We start from the raw sequence: 27,215 nt of genomic DNA, 5'->3' as shown, positions 1-27,215 counted from the left end.
TTTTTCACCCGTTTCGTTTTTCTCGCGCACAACCCAATCTAATTAGCAGCATCGGCGGAAAATGGCCGCAACATTGCCACGCTGATTAAACGTATCGGAAAAAGGAAAGCCTGCCCGGGAGCCCGCGTTCCCGCGAGCTGAATGAATCGAGCCGTAACACGTTCCGCGGATGGCGTTCGTCCGTGTTCGTACGCTTCGCATATTGCTTTTAACTTATTCTAACGTTAAAAAGATTCATGGATTTTCCGGTGGCCCCTTTTTTGCCCTCGCGCTGGTGGAAAATAAATTAAGACAGCCCCCGGGCAGCCGAAGAACGGGAGCAAAAGCGGCCCACCAAAAATGGCGATCCCTTTTTTTAGAATGCGCGCACCGCAGACGACGATGGACGGTGGTCGGTGTAATGAAGTTGCCTCCGAAAATTGATTTTCGGAAATTTGGAACGGTGTGCGAAGAGAAGGGTTGTTGGGCCTCTGCCCGATTCTCCGGTTGCAGCGATTCCAAAAGCCGCACCGGCGGCAACCGACGCAACCACCGTAGTTCCAGGTTCCCTCCTTGCTTTCGCCGAAAGTCACGGTGAGGAATACTGCAGCGTTATCGTCGTTAAACATTAACGAGAAACGATTGCCGTGGGAAAGGGACCCCACCGGGGGGCCAAAGCGCGCCGGATCGTAAACCATAAACCCCTCCTGACACACCGTCCGCTTGTTGCTTGCGAACGAGTTCGGCAAATTGGAAATGAAAAGTTATCCTAAACAACGATCCGGGTTTCGGGGTTCGCTGGGCCGCCCGTCGTTCCCAATCCACTCCCAATGCACATTATCGTTGCGATAAGCTCATTAATTCGGATCCATTGAGTGCAGCATCCGGCGAATAAGTGCTTCCGCCGGCTGCCAGCGAGCCCTCGGGGCCTCAGAGGCCCAAGGGAAAGGAACCGATGGGAGATGGCCGCCGGTCGGACGTGCGTTGTTAGACACGTCCGGACAAATGTAGGTTGATGGCCTGGTGGTGGTCCATAAAACGAAATGAAGCCTTCCAGTCGGGCAGCCCAAAAAGGGGCAGCCAGTTCCGCGTCCGAACGTCGATCACCTGCGCTGGGTCGGTCGCGACCCACTTCGGAGCGTAACGCGTTTGGCACCCAGCGGCCGATCGATTTCCGGTGCTATTTTAAGCACTGTAATTAATGCTTAATTAACGATAATGCCGGCGCGCTCCGTCACTAGACAGTAATTAGAGCGGGAAGGTTTTATTGAACGCTCGGTACGCGCTTCAGGTTCCAGTATATCGCCGCGTCCACAATGCTGGTGCCGCGCAGGAAGTCCACCGCGACCACGTTGGCCGTGGGGCCGAGATCCTCGAAGTACCACTTGGTGACGAACCGATTCACGGAGTCGGCCATCTTGCGCAGCCCGCCGTACCGGTCCGTGATGACGCCCCACGGGTCGGGCGTCAGCTCGGCCATGTCGGCCACCGGTCGGTAGGAGTACTCCCGGCTGTAACGAGATCGAGAGTTGAAGCAACCTGCGTGAAGACCCCAACCCCCCGGGAAGGCTGTACTTACAATGCCAACGGATGGTGCACCTTGAAGAGGTAGTTTTTGAGATCGTTCACCTTCTGCACGTTACCCCAGCGCTGCTGGACCGAACGCCACAGCACCTCCGGAAAGGCCCGGGCCGCAAACTCGTTGTCGTACGCCAGCAGCACCGTTTTGCCGCCGGCCCAGATTTCACCCAGCGTCCGCGACCAACCGGCACCCGGGGCCGCCATCACGTCGCCCAGCGCACGCTGCAGATAGTCGATCAGCTTGAGGTGCACATCGTAGCCCTTTCCGAAGCCCACCGGGAACTCTTGCACGTCCACCACGATGATCTCCTTCGTCTCGAGCGCGTACCGTCGGATCTGCTCCAGATCCTGGGCCAACGGGTGCATCCGCGAAATGCCATGGTTCGCCCAGAACTGATCGCGGTCCGATTTGTAGTACCCGACGCGCAAATCGATGTACCGGACGCCCAGCAGCAGCTGCGACCGTATGTCGTCGTCCTGCGTCAGGGCGTACTTGCTGACGATGTTCTCCTGGAACTGCGGATCAAAGTTGTGCTTGTAAGACGCTGAATCGTGCGTCCCCGGCAGGAAGAGTTCCTTCACACGGAACCCGCTCAGGTGCGACCGCAGATCGTTCATCCAGGTCGGGTACAGCTTCATACAGTGCACGTCCAGCACGGTGCCGTTGGGGCTGACGAAATAGCCGTAGTATCCGTAGCACCCGGTCGTAGTGTTTGCTTCCTTCATCAGATCGTAGTTGAACTTGATGTCTGAAACGAGATGATAAGAGACGTTAGCCGCGGGTTGTGGGAATTTTATGCTAATCGGTAACGACACTCTGGAGCCGGCGGCTTTAATGACACACTCCGGAAAGCGTTTCCCGCGTGTTACGCCGTCCGATCGTTATCACGTAACTCGCCGCGCGTATGCGTCACTGCGTCTTGGACGTTCCAGCGGGTTTTCGACCCAGTTTAGTATCCAGCGCATGATTCACACCGCCGTCTCAATGTGGGCCATTATAATCCCGGCTCCGTGATAATTTTTTGTTCAAACAGCCTCGGGGGTTTGCTGTTTATTTACCCCGAGCGCCAAAACTTGGCACAAACAGGTGTTCCATTCAAGAGCGCCAAGCAAAGGCACAACTTGGCAAATGGACACCAATTTGGTCATGACTCGCCGCGTCGGGAGGTTGAATCGGCACGATGTTGCATCCTTTATCGGCGATGGAACCGATACTCTAATGGGTATTTCGATTCGTTTCCTGCCCGGACTATATCGACCGATGTTGGCCGGATACGGAAGTGAAGTTCGTGCCCCAGAAGGGAGAAGATGGCCCCTATTCGATGGCCGTAGCCATTTGTTGCACTGCCTAATCGATCGATTAAGGTCGACCACAAATGCCATCCCCTTGTCCTCCACTCGACCGAGCTCCAACTGCCAAGGACACATCGTTCCAAGGCCCCAATCGGGAAAGCTAATTAATTGGAATGAATAAATGGGAAAGGGTTTCTCCGTACGGAACAGCTTGCCACTTGCTTCAACATCGCCCCCTTTTATCACCCAGCCCTCCGCTAATGGCCATGCCATGCCGCTACTAATGCTAATAAAATCACAGAACAAGCCCACACGACTTGACCCCACAAACCCGCACCGGCAAGGTCCGTTGTCAGATAACGGGAAGCGCCAACCGCTACATGCGACATCAAACACACAGTAACAGCTGTCCATATTGGGGGCGCCTTTCTCTCCGGCAGCAGCACTCTCACTTCCGAGCTCCGCGTGGAACTTCTTATCGCATCCAAGTGCCGGCAACAACGTCTTGACATCACGTGCGTCTTGAACTTCTGCCGCCAACGCAAACAATCTCTGCTCCGTTCCGGCTGGCCGAACGAACCGATTACCGAACCCCCCCACACACAGACACATTAACCAATCAGGCCCTTCTGGGGCTTACCGGTTCGGGTCCACCCGTTAGCGAAGATGGGTTGCACCGAAAATAGAACTTCCTTCTTCCGCACGCCGTGCTCGTCCCGGAAGTCGTAGTCCCACTCGACCTCCAGCTCGCCGGACTCGTCGCTCGGACCCGCGCTCGATGCGCTATTTTCGGTGGTACTGCCATCGTTAACGATGCTACCACCGCCAGTGGTCACTTCCGGCGTGCTGCTGCTGCCGGTCGCCGCATCATCCCCCGGCGGTGGACCGGGACTGGTGGACGCGCCGGGTGGGCGCGTGTAGTAGTAGTAGCGTGGCTGGAACGCCGGAACCGGGTACCGCTCGGCCAGCAGAATGTAATTGGACAGATCATCAAAATTGCGCCACGCCAACTCGAGGGTGCGGGTCCGCGCGTTCACCGTAATGTAGAGATCGGCCATTTCCGGTTTGTACTCGCGATCACCTGCGTGGATGGTGTGGATGTTTTAAGCGCGCGGGGACTTGGCAGTCGTCAGGCCGACCAAAGCGCGCGGTTTGTTATTGTGGCCACGGCCATGTATGCTTACCTACTCGCTGCGCTTGGCATGCCGTGGTCACGGTCTGCAGAACCGTGGCCAGCACCAGCAACCCTTTCGCCAACCGTCGGCTGCTGTTATTGTGTCGTGCGTAGACGTATGACATTTTGTTATTCTTTCCCGGTTCGCCTATCGCAGTAGCCTATGCTGGTTTCTTGCTATGTTTTGCTCACGCTCGCGGCACTGTTTTGTTAGGAACCTTTCACTCCGCACGCCGAGGACGCGTCTCCGGAACGGAACAGCCCCCCGATGGCCGGAGGTTCGTTTCACTCGAGCGGCAGTCACGTCGTCACTGAGCCGACTGCGAGAGACTTCCGAGAGCCCGCGCGCACTGCAACCGGTTGCGATCAACCACACCGCGCCATGGCCTACTGTTGTTGTCGCACGCCTATGCTCGTATCTCTACCGCCGGGGGAGAATGGAACCCCTTTTGTCTCTTTCCAACGGCGCGATACGGTGCGTTCTAAATGAATACGCCACCCGACCCCATTCAGCGCAACGCTCTGGCCGCCCTCGAGATGGTGATGCTGAACTCGAATGATGTTCCCACAATAAAAACATGATGCAGCGATCGGAATGGGCACTCGAACACGATGTCCATCACCCCACCATCAGCACTAAGCGCGGAGGACTGGTCCCGTGACCTTCCGGTTCGATGGATGGCGCGTCGCTAATTGCTTCCTAACGATTGACAGTTCCGATCCAATTGCGTTCCGATCGAACGCCCTTCACTGGTCAATAACTTGCAGAGGCCGCTCGTTGTGACTCACCAAAGTGAACTTTTAGCACACACCTACTGTTATGTCCCATCACTGTACGCGCCACCAAGCGACGTCATAATCGGCGTGTGACGCCAGACTTTCGCTCCTCGAATTTCTTTTCGCCGATTATTTGCTCCACATTCTCCGCGCGATATGATCTCGCGAGACGGCTCACACCCCTGGACCGGTCTGGCGATTTATTTGCCGCCCAGATCGGCCGGCGGTCATCACGCATAAACCGGTGCGTCCCCATGTGTGTGTGTGTGTGGTGGGGAAGGGGGGAACCGGTGAGTGACATTTATCATTAATATGCGCGACAACTTTCATCCCGTTCACTATCGGTCCGTTTTTTGCAGCGGTTGGATGGAGCGAAGGATGCTGTGCACAGTGGGCCATGACACTTGCAAAAGGTGGTATAAAAATGAATTTTTTGATCGATTTCGATACTGTGCCATTGCTCTACAATCCACTCAATTGTGTAATGGGTGAAGTTGTTAGGAAAAGGCTTCATCGCCATTTTTACCGGACCATCATTAGTGCAATTTCGCAGCATGGCTGCTGCAACATGCGGAGTCCGGGTCCGATCGACGGCAGATCATACACCGCGCACCGCAGAGCACCCGTCTGCCGCTAGGTTAGGTGTCAGATCAAATTAACAAGGCGGCGCAAAACTTTCTTTAACCGCGATCCGTACCGTGACACCGCATGGGCAAGCTGCTGAACATTATGCTCGGATGCTCGACGCTGTCAGCGGCACGGTGCTTCACGATTAACTTTCTCCGTTCTCCGGTGCCAATATTCGAAACAGTTGCCAACAGCCTGCGACTGGCTCCATAATTAATATTTGCCTTCATTAAGCCGCTGGAAACGCTACATGGAAAACGCCGACCGCAAACATACGGCAAACTTTTAATGAACTTTATCTCGCACACGGCGGTATTCGCAGGCAATCGAACGGATTCGATCGAGGGGCAGCCACGGGTGGCTGGATTAATCAAACTGCTTTGCTGCGACCGCTGGCTGGCAAATAATGATTCATAAATCGCTACAGGATACCGGGGGGCAAAGTTCAACAAAACCCGCACCATCGGGGCGTGCTTAATCCGGGGTGATCGGTAAACATGCACACCGATCGGAACTACCCACCACCACAAAAGCCACCTCAAAAATGGAGCTTTACTGTATCGGTTACGTTGGTTCCTAAAGCTTTTGTCAGCTAAACAATCGTTGAATGTAGTGAAATGTTTCGGCTAATTCTAAAACATCAACGTGAACAACAACAAAACTGATGTGACAGAGACCGACGTATCAAGTGTCCCTCGGTCGGTCGCCGACAGAATAACGAGAAAAAAGGGATCATATTGTGTCTGCAACGGACAGGCACAATTAGGTTAGCTCATCCTCTCAGGCCGCCCGCCCTATGGTGTTTGTTTGCATAAATTGGTTTAGTGTTGGACAGGACGATGGCGAAGTTGATTCGATTTCCCATTGAATACGTGAACCATGTACCCGTGGCAACTTGTTCCTCGTGCGCCACGCTTCGATTCAGGCTCTAGACACTAGCTCTGAGTTCTAACCGAGAAAAGGCTCAACTTTATTGTGTAACTTTAACAGGGGTCGTACCGCGAACGATTGCTGTTACTGCCAGCTACCCAACACAATTTATTGGCCGTAAGTACTGCTCCGAACACGTGCTGGTAAGAGCTGTTCGCAAAGACCGCAAACCTGAGCACAACTTTGCCAAGCTAAAGTTCGAAAGTGTCGAGATTAGTTTCAGGTCATTAAATAACTAATCTCAGTGTTTGGGTGCCGTTGACTGCAAAGTTACCCACCGCGCACCGAGCACGCAAATTTTCAAAGGACTCCAGCACGGCCGCCTTAAGGTGGTAGTGACTTTCGCAGGTACGTTCCACGTTCCACGTTTAACAACAAGCCCCATTAGACATCAAACCTCACTTGAGACTCGAGGCACACGGATCACGAAGGTGGATTTGATTTCTCTTCATAGGCTCCCCTATTTTGCTCGACCTAAAAACCCACGCCGCAAATAGAGGGCCGTGCGTCACTCAACTCACACCGTCCCGTTCCGCTGGCGCCGTGTCCGTGAATCAATCCACGGAAAACAGATTTCAAATCTTGCTGCCGCTGAATTATTAATTCACCTCTTCCGTTGCTTGGTGCTTGCCAGGTTTATCCAACATTCTCGGTGAAGAGTACCCGCCAAGAGGACCGCCTAGCCTTGGCACACGGATCTCTCATCTGGCGGCCCCCCGGGGGAACTGTTGAAAGGGTAAAACTTTTACAAGCCGTAGCGGCGCATCGACCGATGTTGTCGAGCGGAACGTTCCGTCCCATGCCGATTTCGAAAGCCCCGGCGATAGGCTCCTTCAGCGAACTCTTGACGTCGTCGTCGTCGGTGGCGTTGTTGGCCCTTGATGCTCGTTTGCTGCACTTGACGTTCCGGCACGGTGGCCACGAAGAAGCGCAGTATTAAAAGCTCCATCCATCGCGGGTTGCTCTATTGCGAGGAATTGAATACGGAATGATGCATTTGAAATGCATGGAACCGACCGGTAAAAGGAGTCAATCCGAGCCCTTCCGGGCGAACTAATCAGACATGCATGCACTCTGAATAAGATATAAACGAGGGCCCGCCGAGGGGCTAAAGACACGACAACATCCTTCGGAATCCCGGTGGGGCGCGTGAATCAACCGTGCTCAACCAATCAATCGATTCACGGTTCGCCTGACCCACACAGAGCGCCGTGTTAATCCGAAACATAATAAAGGATAATATCCGAAAATAATCGGACATCGCCACCGACAACTTGGGATCGTTTGCGGGGGATCCCTACTCGGTTGGTTAACCTTTGAATTAATTAACACTCCTGCAGTGGCCCAGAAAATCCACTTACGACGGCCGCCAGCCTCTCGTCAAATTAAGCCACCGGCGGTCAGTCTGCGTATCTTGTTGCGGCTTTAATCCTTGGCTTCCCTTATTCGGTCAGGTCATCATTCGGTTCTGTGGTTCCAGTCCATCAGAATGCACTTTGCTCAACTTCACCAACTGTTCCCGGCCGCCATATTCTCTTAGCTTTATCCAGTTAGCCTGCGAAAGTGCTTTGCACGGCACGAGTTCCGCGGAAAGTTTCGATGTTGCCGAAGTCATAAAATTGAAAGATATCAAAACAGATTGAATTTCTCTTAACCTAAATATATCGTTTCGCCCAACACACACGAAAGCAGCGATCCGTCGTTGTCTGTGACTAGACTAAGGCCCTGGAGGGGTCGTTCAATCTGCTCCTCGTACAAACCGACACACACACACACACCCAGTTTTTGATTGAGATTCCGGCACTCCAACGTTCGGAGCGCATTCCTTGTTCCGCGTTGAGCTCGCTTGAGCCAGCATGCCGGCACCGAAGAGTGAAATATGATGTGCCGAGCATAAAAGTAATGTCCAACAAAGAAGAACCGGGCCCGGGTGGTACGCAAAAAAGGAAACCTCAAGCTAGGGAAAACATAATACAACCTCTCAGCGGCGTGTGCCGCTGGCGTTCGTGAAAGGATGGAAAATATCCGGAAAAATGATCGAAACAACCCCGTGGCGTGGCGTGGCGTGGCGTGGCGTGGCGTGGCGGGCGCGTTCTCGGGTGGTTGGTTTCCTAGCAAAGTCCTTTGACAAGACACAAGGCAGACTCTCGTGAGGGAGAGGGAGAGACCGAGCGTTTCAACAGCGTCTTTACGCCGTGTAGCTTCATTTTTATCCCATTATCAACAAGCGCCCTCCGAAAAAGGGTTCCTAGAACTACGCCACATGGCAGACGACAGGCGGCGTGGCCGGTGCGTGCGCTGGTTCCCGCCTCCTAATGGCGTGTTGTCAACGGTGGAGCGTAACGACAGTTCCGTAGGCTCCGTAAGCCAAACGCGCGCCTCTAGGGTCCCCGACATAGATGGTGTATGGAACCGAAACAAGATGAGGTTTCTTTTCCCGCCAACAAACAAAGTGCTGGTGCTGGTGAAACCCCCCGTTTTAGTGCGCAAATGACGCGCGTTTGCCGTGGAAATCTTTCAAGTCCTTCGCTCGGTCCTCGCGCACAAATCGCTTCCCGTAGCCGGCTTCCGTGCCGTCGCCGGGCCGTCACCGTCGCCTATCCTTCCGGCGGGGGGTTCCGGCGATCGTTAAATGTCGCTTTTTGCTTTGCATCTAAATCTTCTTTGTACTCCGACGCCGATGATTGCTGGCAGGGGAGCGGCGTTCTAATAGCGCAGAAAATGAACAAAACCCTACCCAAACACTACATTCTCGGCTCGGCAAAGATGCCGGCCTCGGATGGCACTGGAAAGGTTCCTGTCCACGTCCTCGCGAGTCCCTTTCATGCGACCTCCGGTCGGTGTGTGTGCGTTGTTTCTTGATAAATATTTGCCCAACATGTAAGCCTTTTTCGGGAGGACCGGCGCCTTTCTGCGTCGAGTGCCATTGTGGTGCTGTTTGCCACACAGTTGGGTGGCAAAAGAAATGTGAGCGGCGAGTGACAACAATTGTGGGCCGACGGGTCTTTTAAGCACTCGAAATGGCGGATGGAGTAAGCAGGATGTGTCGGCCAATGTCGGCCAATCCAATGGGGTTTAAATTCCACTTTAATCGATGTTTTTCGCTGCGGTTTATCACACTAACCGACCATTCGTTGTGTTGCGTTCAATCGGTAGGTTGGTTCGACCAACCAAACCGCAGACGCAATGGTGGTTTATGTTTCGCACCTCGGAAAAATGCGGTCTGGTTACGCGAGGTACAATAAACACGCCGACCCCCGGTTATTTACGCTCCAAAGCCACCATTTGCATTTTAAAAGGCTTGTTCGGCGGTCGCGGCGCGGCACGAAAAGCGCATTCCCGACTGAAGGCCGGCCCCAGAAACAGGATCATCGCTGATGGCTAATGCGCGAGTTCGTTTCATACTTGCTTCATGTGTGTGTTGCCAAACGTCGCCCTCTTGGACCACGCTTCCGGCTGTCAATCGTTGCTGTCAGTTGCTGGAATTCCCAATTGTACTAATCGAACGGAAAAGAAAGAGTATGCCATGCCAGATTTCGACTGCTGCTGGAGTCGCCCAAAGGCAACTCGATTCAAGGCAGCCGAAGCCAATCAAATCGGCTGCCTCCGGGAATCCCCACCCACCGGGCCCTACTGACGAGTATCGCGCTATCACGTTTCGGGAGTTGTTTATCTTGACTCCATTTCCATCAGAATGTTGGCCCCCGAGGGCCCCCTCCACACCTTGTCGTACCCGGCCAAAGACAGGGCCGCCCTTTATCGATTCGGCTCGCATATTTTCTTTCCCAACCGTCGGGTGTTGCGTCGCGTAAAATACCGGCTGTGGGCGCACTCGGGGCGCACCCCTGCAAGGTAGGCAACACACCGAGCACGCTCGTAAAAGCACGCACGCGGTTCTCCGTTTCTTTACGCGTTCTCACCCAATTTTCTCGCCGAGTGGCAACCTTTTCGACAGCCTGCAGGTGGCCTGCCAAATACACACGGAACACGCGTAATAATGAATGTAATTGGGAACCATAAATTCTGTATCGCTGCGCTCCGGCTGGTTGCCCTTTCGAGACCAGTTGCCCCGAGGAGTGAAGGTGAAAGCTTGATGTGCGCCCCGGGCCACACTCGTTCGCGATCCTCTCAACCCGGCGCCCGCGGGTCGATAATGGTGTTGAAAATCTCTTTCCTTACACAATGGCGGCGGCGCCTCTCGACATGCGGCATTCGGCCGGTCTCGGTCTTGGCAACGTGCCAGATCCACTGCTCTGCAGGTTCCGTTCATCATCCGCACCACGTAGGCCACCAGCTCTGAAGCGCACTCGCGGGCACGCCGAGATTACGGTCCCTCGGAGATAGGCCGAGCCGCAGGGTTGTTTAAAATTCTACCCTGCCTGTAATGCCTTGCGGGGCACCGAGGCACTTGTTGCGGTACTCCTGCGGGATATAATCGCCAATCGCCTTCGACAGCGATTACGACGGGCGAACGTGACGGGCTCCTGACGTCGATGATGTCGCCCGCGGTCACGGGCCAGACGGGCGTGCGATGATTAGCAGAGCGGATTATTAGCGGACCAATTTACGCCATGCTGCAGTGTGGTGCGCCGCTCAGTATCCGCGGTGAAGTTTTAAGCGGATGAGCTGCCTTTAAGGATGATTAATGGGGCCGCCTGGTGGACCGCACACCCAAGACCGGCCAGACGGAGTTTCGGAACACCGCAGTCGCTCCGCCGCAAAGCGCCGCGAAACCCCCGGCGTGTCCCCGTTCCCCGATTCGACCCGCATCCGGAAGGTCATTTAAATTAAAATCGGTGTGAATCGGTCTCACCTCACAAATCGGCCAGGCGGACGACGCGTGAAATGAAATTGTTGTCGCGTCGGGTGTCAGGCGGACCCCTTTCGAACCCGGCTGTGGGTTGTGACGGGCCGGTCCGTCGTGGGTCTGTAATTAAATTTCCTTCGCTGCGCTCGTCGCTATAAATTCGTCTGAAATTAAATCCTTCCACGGGTTCGGGTCCGGTTCCGGGCGACGTCAACGTCCAATGTCGACGTCCCAAAAGTCAACGAATAATTGAATTTATAATTATGAAAATCTGTCCGCCACAAGAATTTTCCCGTTGGGAGCCATCCGGGTGAGTTCTCCGGGTGACTCCGGTGTGCTGTGCTGGTGTACCGAAACAATTAGATTGATAGATAAATAGAAACTCTTCACGAATATTGTTTCGCTGAAAATAATCAAAACAATTCGCCTCCGTTGGGCGTCGCCCAAACTTCGTCGTCGTCCCTCGGCCGTCCCTCGCCACAACCATCTTAATGAAATTGAAATTACGATTCCTAGGCGACGGTTCGTTATGTTCACCTTTTTCGCTACCCCAGTTGCAGTTCAAGGTGTCAAGAATTGATTTCTCCTGGGAGAGTTGTCCCAAAGGAATTGCTAACGAGCGTCTCATATTTGAATGATTTTCACTTCGCGGGACGCAGGGGTTCCCGCATGAAACAAAGGCACTCCAGGCTTAGGTCGGTCTAGTGGCGGAAGAAAAAAGATCGGCCAAAATCCAAAGCCAAGCCCGGCGATGGTTCGCTTCCTGCGCACTCAACGAGCGAAGACACCGACGACTAGGAAACGGTCAGCCGCTCGTTAGTGTCCTTGTGTGTCCTTCTGGGAACGCATTCTCGGCGTAGCATACGCGCCCCGGTATTTATGAGGGTATTACCGGCTGCTGCCCTACTGTCGGCTCCCGTGCCCTTGCCCGGGGCATGTATTTACATCTTTATGCGTAACTAAGCATCGGCCACAACGCGGGGCCAACGGGGGCCACCCGGGATGAAGAGTGATGCCCCTGGCAGACAGCGCAAATCCTTTACAGGGCTAAAAATATTCCGAACAAATGCTGCTGCCACATCCTTTTGTGAGCTGGCAGCAGCGTGCGCCACTGTAGCAGCACTCCCGGAACAGCGGAAGAAGTTTTCAACCATTTCACCAGCACCATCGTCGCCGGTAATCCGTTTGCCGGGAGTGTGCCATGTGTGCCGTGGCGCCTTTGGAAGAACATTCTTCGGAACCTTTCCGCTGACAGTAAATTGAATTCCTCGCCCGAGACTCTCGCTCTCTGTCCCTCTGTCGTGGTTCGGAAGATGTAACGGCCAGATAGAGTTCACATGGGATTCTCGGAAGCGCACCATAAGCCCTGGCAGGAGTCCTCGCCATCGTCATCTCTGACGACTGACAATGGACTCCTCGTGGTATTGCAATGAAAAGCGACATCAACTCCACTGAGTAGCGTATTTCATAAACCTCCACAACCGGACGGGGTCTCGAATGAGATGTCCCATTTTTTACGACCACATCGACTGAAGAATGGGCGAGATCAAAACGTGTGCGTTTTCGTGAAAAACGTGGCCAACCCTCTTGGGGTGGAATCTAATGAATTGTGCTAATAAATAAATCAAACAGACCACTCGTGTGTGTGACCCGAGGCCACAGACGAGTCGTTTTCGTGCTCCGTTTTACGTTTGGGACGTGTTCGAACGATACTTTGGCCGATACCCGTGAATCCGTGAAGCCGAACCGAAACCCGTCTTGGGCGGAGAGTGTCTCGCAGGGCCTGACGCTCCGAGGCGGACGGCACGTTTAACATATTTTCGCCGAGTCGAGAAAAAGTGTTCCGCTCGCCGGCTGGCCAGGCCGGGCATCAGGAATTCTGCCCAGGAACTGCTTGACAGATGTATGCAACTGCCTCTCCCCGCCGTCATCGATGAGCATTTGAATAAATCGATTCGCCATCAGCCGCCCGGAACGTAAGCCCCGCCCACCCGGGGCGCTTACCCTCCCCGTTTTATGCTGGCGCACCGCCAGCAGATCACAGTAGCCTGGGGCGAATATTAGAGAAACGAAGAGTGCCGATGGCCCTCGACTCCTGTGGCTGCTTATGATTCAAATATTGATATTCGTTTATTTTATTTAATCTACGGCCACGCTCCGGGCTCCGACTGGCCGAGTCCGTGTTCTTTCTGCCCGTGTGCTGCGCTTTTCCAGTGGCTTTTTTGAACGAAGGATCGAACTACGATTGACTTTTCGAAGCCCCAGTCATCCGAGTCGCGGCGGAGGACGATCGGTGTCATTCCGATTTTCAATATCGTCGTCTCTTCTGCCCGCCGTGTCGCGGTTTTTGTCGCCAAGTTGAATATTTATGAGCCCCCCCACAGCCGGGCCACCGGGAATAGCCTTTTTCAATTAATAATTGCAGCCCCAGGGCGGCTGCCCCTGGGAAGAGCCAAATCAATCTAATCCATGGTCAACCACGGTTGCCCCACGATCAAACGCACATCCCCTTTGAAGGGCGCTGGGTCTGACCCCTCACGGGTCTAAGTGATTCCATCGAAAATGGGGTCCACTTTCGAGAAGGTGCCCCGGAGTCGAGGACCGGGGCGGCCGCACAACGGTCCTTTCCACATTGTCCACATACTCTTCCCCGGGGGTCCTTGGTTATTTATTGTGAAACTTGTGCCTTCACCGACATCATCGGGTTGTCTCTCGGCCGTCCGGCCTGTGTCGTCAATATGTCAATCAGTTGTAGTACCATCGGACCCGTGTATCCGTGTGCGGGGTCCCAACGTTCTCGTGGGCGTTCCCCCGAGAGGCGCATCCGAGCAAAACTTTCCACGATATTATTCTCCATCTACGGGGGCTCAACTACGGGTCCCTTGACACCTGGAAAAACGACCCAAAAGCATGAAACGGAGTGGTGCGCTCCGTTGACAATCTGGCTTCGAGGAAAAGGACCCAGCGAATGGATGGCTGCTCAAAAAGTAGCGTCCGCCTAGACCACCGACCCCAGTCAGTGTTCTCTTGCCTTTGCCATTTGCCATTGCGTCCTTGTTGTTGTCCCCATGAGCTCGGACCGGCTGGCGTGGCGAAACGGAACCGAGAAATAATTGTTGTGGGAATTCCCAGTTCTCAGACTGGGCCGGAGCAAAAGGAAGTGCGCCCACCACGGTCGTCCTGGCGGTTAATGCTTGGCCATCATAAACGCGCTCCAGCGACCCAGCGACTGGCGGGGTTCAGGTGCTAAGTCCGGGCACAAAATGAAGTCGGATTTCCGTATGGCTCCAGGGTGTTCTCTGTTGTTGCAAACAATCGCAACGGCCACCGGTGGCTGGTGGCGACACAAACAGGTGATGAATTATGGTGTAATTAGCGGAAACTTGTTCGTTCGGTAGCGGGCACCGACGCAGCACCGAGTTCTCCGAGGTGTCCTTTCCGTGCCGGTGAAGTTGAAGATAAAGCTCCTCATTAGCCGTCGTGCGCCCAGAGTCCTATTATCCCAGTCTCTGGCAGTGTGTGAAGCGACACTAATCTGGGGAGCGAATGGAGCGCCACAATGTTGTCGAAAAATCTGACTCATGTTCGGACCCAAAACATTGTACACTTATGGGCCCCCCCTGTTTCGCATTTCGTGACGTTGTCGGAGGTCTCGCCAGCATAAAAGATAAGGATAAGGCCAAACGGTCGATGTCATCTGAGGGTTTTTGCTCCACTAAAAAGATCTTCTCAGCTCGGGAGTTGCGAGGCCGTGGAGAAAGGACGAAGTTTCTGGGGTGCCAACGGCCACCCTCGGCAGTATGCTAAGTACAATATATGAGTGCGCATTTTACATCCTTTTGCGTTATGTTTGCTTTCATTGCAGGCCACGGCCCTCCGCTTCCAGCAGTTCGCTGCGGATGGACTTTACGGTGTAATAACATTCTGGAACACGCGGCCGCACACATGCTGTTGGCGGTGACTTTTCCGTGTGGCCCCGCCAACACCGGGTGTAAGTAACGGCCCAGAGTAAAACAGGAAAACCGGAGCGGGACAATCCCGGCGGATGATGTGCGGTGCGCTCGAGGAAATCCGTATCCTGCGCTGCTTCGTGTTAACGGTTTGTGGTGGCGTGCAAAAAGTGGCCGGGCAGCATCGAAACGGTCGTTGAATTATCATCGTCGACGCACCGTACCGGTTCCGGAGTGCAAATCGGACCCGGCCAGAATCGGCCTCGAAAAGGCATCGTTTCAATGGTGAATCTCGTCGACCGAACGACGACGACGACGACGACGACGCCGACGAGCAGCTTCCAGCAGCAGCAATCGTTTCCCTCGACCGTCCAGTCGGCGGCGGAGTCGGCCGTCGCCGAAAATCGGTTCCCACTGTTTCTCGACCAAGCTGGACCAAGCAGCGCGAACGTTCCGTACGGCCGGAACCGCAATCACCACCACCACGACGACGACGACGACAGCGATTGTGACGAGGTGATCGCGAAGAAGGTGGCCAAGTATTCGCCCACGTTCGGTGCTGGCACTGATCCAACAGCTAACTTCGACAGCATACCGGAACACCCGCGAACCGGCGGCAGTAGCACCGATAGCACCGATCTGGCCGTACTGAACGGAACCGGAACCGGCGGGGTCAAAGTTTATCTGCACCAATCGACACAATCCGGGCCACCGGCAGCCGAATCACCGATCGTCGAGAACGGCTTCGAGCTCACGAATCACGAAATGTCGACCACCGTGGCAGCCGTGACGGCAGCCGCTAATAAAGCTGTCGCGGCCCTCATGCAGTACCGACAGCAGCAGCAACAGCAACAACAGCAGCAATCACAGCAACCACCGTCAACAAATGTGAGTAAACCGTTCATTATTATCTCTCAAAACAATCGTTTGCGCCTACGACGTATGCAACACGTTGTACGACGCTAGAGAACGGTCTCCGCGGTGCCGTTAATGGAATGGAAAATTTCGGGCCTCGAGGAGCCACCGGGATTTCCATAACACGATTAAATTCTCATTTCACCCTTATCGACTCGCGGCCGTAAGCATATTGAGGGGCCGCCGGTGGTGGCGATGGACGAAGGGGCAGAATAGGGCGTAATTTCGTTAACGTTCGCCCGGGGCTCGCTCGCGGAAAGCAATCGGCCATTTTTGGAAATCTTTTCTCGCGGTGGCAGGGAGAAAAAAACGGAAGCGCTGCACGAAGCTGGTTTTATTATCCGAGGGCCGCTCGGCGCTCTATCATTTATTTTGATGCCCTCAGCCGAAACGGATGGAATCCTTGAGCCGTGCGTCACGCAAAATGCGTGACGGGACCGAGTCGGGCGAGCGAGAGGACGCTTGCAAATTCAAAGAATTGCGGCCCATTCGGCTGACATGTCGGCTTCTATTGTTCAAACTTCGAGCTACGGCCTACGGGAATGTCATAAGAGATTGAATTGCCAACTTGACCTACAAAAGCCAGGCGAGGGCATGTAAATCTTTATTCCGTGCACGCGCGCTCCGTGCGTTTGCCCGGGGAACGCCTGCCGAAGGCGTTCTGGGTTTGTCGAAATATTCCGATCATTACTCTCCCGGGTTCCGGGTGTTATCCTGACAACTTTCCTCTCGTTCGGATGCGAAACGAAAATCCCAAACGCGGTGGTCCACGGACCACCACCAACACAAAGCGCCGCGCTTGAGGGAGCGAATAATTTCATGAATTTTAATTTCCTTCTCTCGCGAGCGCCGCGGCGGTCGGTCGGAAATTGGAATACTCACAATAATTCCGATCGCGGCTGCTCCTTAGGGTTTGCGGTTCACGTTTTTCGCATCGCACACTTCCGCGCCACGCACGACGGCCAAAGCGCTCTGCGAACATTAATGTTCACACTCCGGCGCGCGCCCTCGCGCCTGCCTCGATATTTATGTGGAAGAATTCCTAAAATAGACTTCTATCGGTGGCCACCGGAAACGCAAAGTGTCCATAAACGAAACAATGGCTGCCCAAGCGGGGGAAGCGAGCGCCTGCAAGGTATGCTACCCGCCGAGCTATCCCAATGCCATTTGGAGGGCACGTTCCCGGATTTTTTTTTTCGCTCCACACTGCATCAAAGGGAACGCAAAAGGTCGTCGGACGATAGAATAAATTTGCAATCGCTGGGAGAAAAGTTTCCCCCCGGGACCCGGTTTTACCGAAAACGAAGAAAAATCCCAGACCCGATCCCAAGGGGACCCGTCAGACGTAAGTGGCCCCCCGGTTGGGGAGGGCAAATTAACAGCATCAATGAAGCAGCTAAATGGATGGTGGGTCCCACTGTGTGGGCTTGGTTCGGGGCCCTTTTTTGGCCGCTTCTTGCACCCATCCATCAGGCTTTTTGTCGACTAAAGCCCTTTTCTTTGGCACACCCTCTTCGGCTACTTTGATCCGCACCCAGCGAAAAGGACCGCAGTCTCGGGAGACATGACGATTGCTTTTCACCGAGGCTCCGATGGTGACGCGACAGAAGATACCCCTTTCGGGATGTGCCACCGAAAGTGGGCCACCTGTCCATCATTAATCTCGTGCCGGATAGTTCCCGACGCTTGGAGGTCCGAACCGGTGCTAAGTGCGAAAAGAACGACATCCCAAATCACCTCCGGAGGCCAACATCCACTCCGTCACGTTTATTTCTTGCCTCGTGTCCTGCGATAATGGCACCGTTTTTGTGGCACATCAAGTAGCCATCGGCTGACCGGCCTTTGTTGTCTCTCTTCGATCGTCCGTCTTCGATTAACTGACCACACTTCGCAGGCGACCACCGATGGCAATCTAATCAAATTTATGTTCATTAAGCCACTTTGGGCGTTGGCCAAACAAGCATTCGGGACCGGGCGGAGGACCTCGAGCTGAGAGGAATCTTTTGATAAGCGATTTTTGCAAACAATTTGAACACAAACTGAAGCAATCGTAAAATAAATATTATTCACCGGACAGCGCGTGGTGCATTTTAATAAAGTCCTGTTTGTGCGATAAAAGAAACGAACGCTCGTTCTCGGACAGGATGCGGTCTTGATTCTCCCGTTCGGAACATTCAAATAATGTGCGCTACAAAACATCAAACGCGCACCGGAAACGGTCGGGAATAGAGAGCTGCTCGGGGCTCCCATAAAACAACACACGCCCCGGAGCGGAGCGCCGGGCAGGGAGTGATAAAACGTAGCCGGCACACATCAAAGCGAGAGTGGGATTTGTTGATAATAACCAACTCACACAGCCTCCGAAGCGCCGCGGACACAATAGACCGGGCGCGCCCGGCAAAGGTCGAGCAAATTTGTGCAATGCCAGCAGTTTGTTTGGCTTTTTATCTGGACACTCCCTGCACCACCCCCCCGAGGGAGCGTTCCCTGGTGTCCGGCACCGGCAACGGCAACGGAACATTTACGGGGCCCATCGACACTGCGATGCTGCGGCCCCCTCCGGCGGCCATTAGGAGCTGCGTTTGAGCGCAATGATGGTGGACATTTGAAGTCCCCAGTCTTTTTGCTGGGGATCATTTTTCAAGCCACGCCACCCCACGAGTGTCCTTGCGCTGGTCAATCCGTCCCCTGGGATTCGGACGACGACGACGACGATGATGACTACGGTGGTGATAATTTGTCGTTCACCATTTTCCGTTTTGTTTTTCGTGTGAAGCACGATAATCGTCCCCGTGCCGTGCGCCCGGTCACGCCAAGAAACTCGACCGGGGGACCCTCGACTGTCGACGTTCAACATTAATTGGATTTTTATTGCAACCGCCATTACGCGGGCCGTCGAAGATTTGGCCCCCACCAAGGACACATGGTTCATGCGCAAGGATATTGAACCCAGCTACGGCTCCGGCGGAACATGCTTTTTACGGGCGCGTGAGGGGCGATCGATTCGGGCCCCATAAGTGGCCCCGAAGTGTGATTAAGCCCTTTTGGTGGGTCCACTTCGTTTGGCTTTAATGTTGTATCGCGCGCCCGACAGGAACACGATGTTCAACACGTTGTTGGGGCACCCGTTGCCGCTGGTCGCTGGAAAAACAATTACTATCGATAGCCAATTTGTCGACCATCGGGAGCCGCCACCCCGGGAAGGAGCCGAAATGAAGATGAATTTCCAACCGCCGGCCGGGCGCTGCGTGATATTTACTTTTGACTTTCTCCTGGCCGGCGCGACGTGCAGAAAGATGGATCCCCGGCGCATGCGATCGGCCACACAAACGGCACCAATAAATCACGGCCCGTCCTGGCGTGCGATGACTTTGTCCAGTCCGGCAGGGACGGGACGGTAAACTGACGGGAAAATAAATAACCATCCATAAGTAACGGCAAACGGGACGGGACTCTGGCGGGCACCATAATCGATCATAGCGCATTCATCTCCACCGACGACGACGAGGACGAGGACGACGGTCACCGAACGAGGAACCGGGCAACCAATTTCAATTATAATCCCCCATCGCCCGCCAGCCGCGTCAGCCGGGGCGTGCCAATCCTCGCTCATTCGCATTAATTCCAATCACAAGAAAGTGACAATGTGACAAAACACGTCATTCGTTGACCGGCCCAGGGACCGGGTTTTCTCTTTATTTTCTTTCCCCCAGAAGGCGGCGAGTATTTGGGCCACTTGTTTTGCTATCTTCGCCATCCGGCGGACTTCCGGGTGGGAGACCAGCTGCGCCGCGCGGAGAAGTTAATAAGAATTCACTTAACCTCCGAAAACACACACCACAAACCCGCGGTGCGCGCCAGCTTGGGGCCACCGTGGGGCCACCGTGACTGCTGCGAAATTTTCCATCCCGTATTCCGTCCGTGAGGGGCCATTTTAAATTAGAATGCGCCCACCGTCCGTCGTCCGCTAATTGGTTTCACGGACGCGCCAAGGCTTCAATCAATTATTTTGTTTCGTTTTTCGTTTACCGAAAGCAAATAAGTTGTGCCCGTTTGCGGGGACAATTCAAGGACGCGTGGTACTCCGGGATTTTCTTGGGGTGATGATCCTTGGGTTCCGGAAACTTCCAGCAGAGTAACCGTGGGGTGTCCGTGCGCGAATGATTCATCATGCTGTGGCGATATGGTGCGACATTCCATTCCACAGCTGACCCGGATCCTGAGCTGGGGACTTTTCACATTTCCGATTAGCAATTTCCCGCTGCTTGGGGCCCCGGGCCCCCAGCTCCTTTCTCATGAATAATGGAGCGCGGGACGAAATGGAATCCGGACGAAAGCCACTTCACGGAGCCAAATCGAGGGACAGATTTGAGTATTTTGCTTCTGCTTCGGATTCCGTCCGTCCGGAAGGGCCAGAGTCCTTTTACGTGACGCGCCGGCACAGGTGGCCATTCGGATTGTAAAACCGCCATCGCGCCATCAGTCAAACTAATGGTTTGTCGCCGTTTTTTTTACGGCGACCGGCATTGATTGGTTTGCGGCAACTCGCGGCCAGAAGCCACGCGAATGAAAAAACTGTAGCAAAAACTTGGCAGCCACTGTGCGTACGACGCCCCCCGTAGCTTCGAACTGCGACCCTTTTCGGCAACCGACGGAGCAGTGGATTGCTGGCCGAAGGCCTTAACGAGGTGACTTTATGGCGATGGCTTGCAATAAACTTTACTACCGTCCGCGATCGAACCCGGCTATGCCGCCGGCGGCGGGACAGATCTAAATCCTTTGCTGCTGCTGCTGCTGCTATGCCTCAGTTGGAACGTGCGACGATTCTTCGGATGGCCTTGCCCTGTGGGCCTATTTCTTGACGCCCGGGTTCCAGCCTGCATCAATTTCAATTTTCCAAAAGCCGGCATCCCGAAGCCCGGCGGGGGCCTCTCTGGTGACCGATCCGAATGATGGCGATCCGTGGTAAATATTTTAGTGGTGCGGCAATGGCGCACACCACCGAGATGGCCATGTGGGATGCACTTGGCCGGTGTGTTGCCGGAGCACTTCCGTTTCGTGCTCCGGGCAGGGCGATAATCTCGAGGAGCCGAGAATAATGGAAACTGAAACTGCGTAATATCTTAGACGAGAGTCGCCGGTGGGTCCGGCGGAGATCCTGCTAGCCGGATAACTTTATGGAACTTGGGATTAAAGTCCACTGTCCGCCACTTGGTTTACCGAGTTCCATGGCTCACCGCTTTGTCTGCAGCGCAGAGAGAGCGAGAGAGGGACTCGATAAACAAAGTGTTTACGGGTTTTGGGAGAAAAATCTCAACCCCCCGCCCCTCTTAGTGGGTGACATGGAGGACATTGTCGGCCGTTTTAATTACCGGAACCCAGCAGCATCGGCACGACGCTTTATGGTGGTGGTGGCGGCCACTTGGGCCCCAGGATGTGGCGACATTTTGTGCCTCTTCAATGGCTCCCACGAGGCTCGGTATGGGGATCGGTTGGTGGACAAATTACGTGTTCGTTGTTAATTAATCGATTCATTTCGGTCGATAAAAGATTTTCCACCGTCCACCGGGTGGACGTCAGGTAGCAATTACAAGTTTACAACGACCCCGAGGGGCCCCTTTTTGGAGAAATAATACATAATGGCCATCAATTCAATTGCTAGCCATAAACGTTTATTGTGCAAGGTGAGCTTAAGTGTTTTTTGCTCGTGTGCAAACCCGAAACCAAGCATTTCTGCCTTTCCGTCCGCTTTGTTAGCTTGGATTTGTTAAATTGTGTATCATAATAATTTAACTACGCTACTGGACGCTTTAATGTAACTTTTTGGAAACGTAATCGTTATTGAAAATTATTTATTAACCTACCTTGCGGTTGACTGGTGTTCAAAAACACTCCTATTCGATTGCTGCGCCCTCTAGGTACGAGAACAGAACACCACCGAAAAACCGTTCAGAACCGATTCACTATCGAAGTGTACGTCTCGAAATATGGCATGAAATATTTCAAAGATTTTTTCAAGCGCAAAAACCAAGATTTCCTTTGGTTCATTTCACTCTCGGTAGATGGCTCTTTTTCGGATTTGTTTCAACCAACCAAGTTATTTCAAATTTGCGTTCACATTTTTGCGCTTTTTATTTTAATCTATTAAAAGTAAACTAATAATACTGATACGAACTATAATATCTTAAAAAAGAGGCTCTTGTTCTTTTCTTTCCCAAGTGCGTTTTGCCATTTGTTTGGAAAACGTTTAGTTCGCCACTCATTTTCCTCCGCACGTTCACGGTCAGAGCTCACTTTTCCATCCATGTCGCGCGCGCATGCGTCACGACGTGTTCTGTCTCTTTTGCTCGCTCGCCGGGTGGAAAACAATCCGTTCGTCAGTCAACAGCCAGGATTCGAGGCCCGATTTTGACCGGGCAATCCGAGGCTGCGAGCCAGAAAGCGTGAGTAGCCGGTCTCGGCTTGATGTCAAAGGAATCGGTTCGTGATGCTGTCACCGATTTGGAACCGATTACTGCTGAGAAATGGTTCACTTTCTGGCTACATTAACTGGCGGGCACCATATGGACACTCCAAATGGTCACCCTGCAACGGCTTGATGTTTCCTCTATATCCTGCCGCCCCTTTTCGTCCTTATTGTTTGTGGTGTAACTGTTTTATTTATGTTTCCGGCTGGCAAATTTGAAACATCCGCCGGGACACATGCGAACGAACCGGTTCAAATGTGGCCCATCCGACAGTGAACCGATTCACCTGCTCAGCATCCGAAATCGTCTTTCTCACTCGCTCGAATGCTCTCTTTCACTCACTCTTCATCTGAGAGAGATCGGATTTGTTCGGCTTGACTCGGGTGTCAGGTTTGAAAATGGATGTCAGGTTCGAAGTGTCAAAGTTAGGATCGCAAATCGGTTAGATTCATAAAAACAACCAGAGCGCCAGAAATTGTTTTGACGCGTGTTGAGAATATACTTATATTACAGATAATATAGTTTAGTATAAAAAAAGATTCAAAAACAAAACTCAAGCGTGCGGGAAAAGTGTCGCCGTCGGAAATCGGAATCGAATTGTGCGCGTTATTTCCTCGGTGTGTCTGTGCAAAGCGCCAGCGACCAACCACGGGAGCGTGTGAGTGCGAGCGAGAAAGAGCGATACGCACGGTGCGCCGCGTGAACGGTGCGCTTCCCGTTTCAAATTCCTTGTTTAACAAAATCAAAAAATCCCGGGGCGGTCGTTTGCCGGCAAGAAGCGTCAATCCCCAGAAAATCGCCGAATTTTCCGCCCGAGAGCCGGTGCCGCGCCGGGCGATTGAATAACAAATCATTTGCCAAAGTCTCTGTCCCGCGACCGATGAACCGAGAGAAGTTGTGTAATAAAAATTAGAATAGAAATGCGTGTGTGCGTTCGTGTCGACCGCATGGTTTCACTTTCGATTGTGTGTGGGGCTTAGAATGTCCGTCGGGGTCATCTTGATTTGATGCGCTTTAAACTCGCTGCTCTTTCGGCCGGTTTGAAGCAGTGAAGAAGCGAACGGGACAGCGAGATACGACAGTAGCGCCGCGCGCTGTGTATCCTTTCCGAGCCGTGCCACGCGCTCGAGCTCTGGCTGGCGTAAAGATTCTGCGTAGAAGATGAAAAAGATGCGAAAATAATGACCCGAAAGAGAGGCGGCCAGAAACGCAGCGAGCCAGAAAGGGACACAGCGCGTGGTGGTGCCAAAATCTGATTCGTTTTGTGTACGACGGCCGATTTTTTCAGAACAGCTGAAGGAAAATGGTGTGCGTGTGCATATTCCGCTCCACTTTCTCATCACCGCCGCCTCGTGGATCTTCTTCCGCCGTGTGGGGATCTGATCCCCGGGGGGAAGAACCTGGCTGGCAAAATAAATCAAACGCACGCGAAACCAACACGCGCAAGAATTGGAAGACGCGCGCGCTCGGCGGATCGGCGGAATCGGAACGGATTGTATCATCTCACAGAGCATGGCGAGAGAACGTACGGCCACTGGAAAAACCCTCCTTCGACGTGTGTGTGTGTAGCCACTCTTATGTAAATTTTCCCCGGTCGCTAGCTGCGGTGGAAATCTGGTCTATCCTTGGAAAACTGAGCGATTTTCATCTCCTCTCCTCGTGAGAGTGAGTAGATGAGAGCGAGAGAGAGAGAGAGCGCACGATCTCACAGCTCGCTGCTCACCACAAGTGATAGCGCATCTTCACGTACAGCATCCACGTGAAACGGGTCGCTTTCTTCTCTTTCTTCGCTTCGCGTGCCGTGCGCCGATCAGTGTGTTGGTGAGATGGCCGCAACAACGCAGAGCTAGGATTACGATTGTGCCCGCTGTTTGGCTGACTCACGGTCTTTTGGCTGGAAATAGCAAAACCCAGTCTCCCAGTGATAAGGGCTGTGTTGTGGCGTTGGAAAGAACACAAACAGAACCAAAAAACCCTTCCGATGAGACGACTCTCGCATCCGGTGAGCAACACCGTGAGCCAGTGTGAGTGGCGCATGAGAGAACGCGGCCCGAAGTGAGCTATCGAATTGAATTCTCACACAGCCAGCTCACCAACACCAACTGCGCCGACGACGAGCTGTCAAAAGTCGTTCAATCGCAGCGCAAGGCATACTTCGACTACAAACAACTGGCGACGGCGGACCCCACCAACCAGCGCAAGGAGTGTGTGCAAAACAATGTGGCACGTTGTCGCAGCAAGGACCCCGACGGTGTGTAGGTCCTTGGCCCGGGACTGTGGGAAAATGGTGTGCGAAACGCTCGCTCGCTCGCTCGCTGTGTGTACGCCGTCGTTCTGTGATTGATTGCGCAAACCGTGGCCGGATTCGCGCGTTTATTTGCATACAAATTGAACCGATTCCGATTCCGTTGGGGGATCTCAGTGGGCGTCGTGTTCTCGAGCCCCAGCAGCAGCAATGGGGGAAAACATCCAAGCAAGCCTTTTTGGATTATCCTGCCCATTTTGACGTTTAATCCTTCGCAAGCTTGTGGTGGTGGTGCTGTGGATTTGTCCCTTTATAGGTGTGCGTGTGCCAGTGGAAGCTTTCCGGACGCGAAAGGAGCGCGTGTAAACAGCGCAGCGAGCCTTGTGCTGTGTTTTTGTGTGTTGGTGATGGATTTAGCGTCTACACAGTATTTGCTCTCATCCAGGATATTCTTGGAAATTATCGAACGAAAACGTACCAACCCCCCCAAAGGCATGTGTGACAATCCTTGCTCGTGATTCGTTTGTTAAATCGCACTGGCTCGGATGTGGCGTCGCAAGGACACGCCGCCGCCGCTGGGAAGGAAAATCACGTCTACGGAAGTTTGCGTCTGTGTTGGTGATCAGCATCTTGTTGTGTCCGGAGCACACGGATCGAAAACTCTTCTTATTTTGCAGCAACCAGCTAATTCTCACAATATTTTATCCTTCCTCCGAAATGGCGCAGATTGATGCGAAATTGTAAAGCCCCCAAACCACAGCGGATGTGGTGTAGAAGCGAAGCGAAGTATTGATTAATTTGTGCCATAAAAGTGTTGTGGAATCCTGTGAAAGTGCAAATCCGGCACAAGAGCCCCATGTGTGTCTAGAAAGTGTGTTTGTTTGCTTGTGCTTGTGCGTGTCGTTTGTGATCCGAGTGCTCACTCGGAAAGGCTTCCAACAGAAAATCACACAATAATTCCGCCGGGCTTCCGACGCTCCGTTTCCGTCTCTGAGTTCGGTAGATTTTGCCACCGAGAAGCCGAGGCCGGAAGCGCTCCCGAAAGCCCCCCCGTTGAAAGCGCAAGTTCTGCGCGCTTGCGGTTCGTCGTCGGTTTTATGAACTGAGGATCACCCCAAAAGCCGTCAAACTGTGGGGCTCCGGACCATACTTTCTACATCCCCAGGGAATGTACTTTCCGGTAAGTGATCGCCGTTTCAAGGTCCACCCCTATTGTGTACACGTCACACGCACACGGCACGGCGCCAAATTAGCATCTCGTTGCCGCCGTGGTGGGACCCATCAGACCGCGAAAAGAGGGCGAACGTTTAGGGGTGGCTTCTATTCTTGGTCTCTTCCACTCACTGTCTCTCTCTCTCTGTCTGAGGATGATCCGTTGCAGTGCACGCGGTTGCGGTTGAATGCCTTGCGAACACAACGCACTGAGACTCCCCCGGAGATCGAGTGGCAACAGCTGAGCGCACCAACACACACGGCAGTGCCCGGCGGCCATGTGTTAGTTTGCGCCCGTTCCCCATGCGCGAGTGCGCAATGCGCGATTACCATTTCGAGTGCGCGGCGGTCGCACCTTAATTCCCTTTCGTTCGTCTTCGACCTACCCACCCGCTGCTGCTGCTGCTCCGGAAATCACGTAAATCACGATCGAGGGATTAAATGGTACCCCCCAAGCTGACTCATCCAGCGAACGATCGTTCGACTGAAGCTCCCATCATCACCAGCGCGGAGTCGTTCGATAGAATTCCAGACCCACCGGGGGATGGCTCCGCGGACGTGTGGGGTTTATAATTTTATTCGTCCCCACCATTCACGGTGCGCCTTGCGACGACGACTTGGCTCTGCCACCCAACGGCTTAGACGATCACGTACCAATCGTTCGCAGATCGCCGGATGGCTACCACCAGCGGCAATCTCCGCCTAGGGTCAAGCAGCTCGTTCCCAGCCGGTCATCTGCCCGTCCGTCCCGGGCGCGTTATCAGCTTCGGTTTCGAATGTGCGCACATTTGTTTGCTGTTTATGTCGCGCTGGCCCAGTGGGTGATTGCTCCCTGTGTAACTATTGACCCACACAGCCGCGTGTCCGGTCTGATTTCGATGTTTGCGCCGTGCGGATGATGGATGCTAGAGGACCGCCCTTCTCGGACGGATCGGACCGCAAACAGCCGTCGAACCCCCGATGATTGATAACACAGTTGCCGTGGCCGAACGGATTTTCGGGTTCGGTTCCTAGAAGAGATATGCCGTCCGGCAGAGGCAGGGTGGTCGGTAAACAGTCGGCGAACCTCGCCACGTATCATGGTCATGGTTTTTGTGTCCAAAAAGGACCCACTGCTGACGCAGTCCGGTAGCGAGAGCATGGTCAGGCATACCTTGCCCGGTTAATTCATACCGCGCTACAAGAACCACTTTCTTATGCACGGCCACGGTTCCTCCGTTGGTGCTCTGCATGTGGTTGAAAAAATAAACATCAAGCC

At 53.7% G+C, this 27,215-nt stretch overlaps 2 protein-coding genes across 2 annotated transcripts in view; one reads left to right on the top strand and one right to left on the bottom strand.

The window, feature by feature from the left end:
- Positions 1-1,238: 1,238 nt before the first annotated feature.
- Positions 1,239-4,329, bottom strand: LOC128268976 (uncharacterized). Its single transcript, XM_053006299.1, has 4 exons — positions 4,038-4,329; positions 3,494-3,934; positions 1,559-2,309; positions 1,239-1,490 (listed from the first exon to the last, which is right to left on the bottom strand). Exons 1-4 carry the CDS (start codon positions 4,150-4,152, stop codon positions 1,244-1,246), a joined length of 1,554 nt encoding a protein of 517 aa, XP_052862259.1. The 5' UTR covers positions 4,153-4,329; the 3' UTR covers positions 1,239-1,243.
- An 11,071-nt stretch (positions 4,330-15,400) lies between these two features.
- LOC128267145 (AF4/FMR2 family member lilli) overlaps positions 15,401-27,215 on the top strand; it is a 122,985-nt gene continuing 111,170 nt past the window's right edge. Inside the window, exon 1 of the mRNA XM_053003933.1 lies at positions 15,401-16,006. Coding sequence (XP_052859893.1) covers positions 15,401-16,006 — 606 coding nt within the window. The remainder of the gene's footprint in view (positions 16,007-27,215) is intronic.

The sequence above is a fragment of the Anopheles cruzii genome, chromosome 2 (genome assembly GCF_943734635.1).
Source record: "Anopheles cruzii chromosome 2, idAnoCruzAS_RS32_06, whole genome shotgun sequence".
Taxonomy (NCBI): domain Eukaryota; kingdom Metazoa; phylum Arthropoda; class Insecta; order Diptera; family Culicidae; genus Anopheles; species Anopheles cruzii.
This window is presented reverse-complemented; position numbering and strand designations above follow the sequence as displayed.

Coding starts and splice junctions, on each gene's coding strand:
- LOC128268976 (XM_053006299.1), bottom strand. CDS start 4,152: ATGTCATACGTCTACGCACGACACAATAACAGCAGCCGACGGTTGGCG. Junction 2,310..3,493: donor TAACGGGTGGACCCGAACCG/GTAAGCCCCAGA, acceptor ATCTCGTTTCAG/ACATCAAGTTCAACTACGAT. Junction 1,491..1,558: donor GTGCACCATCCGTTGGCATT/GTAAGTACAGCC, acceptor ATCTCGTTACAG/CCGGGAGTACTCCTACCGAC.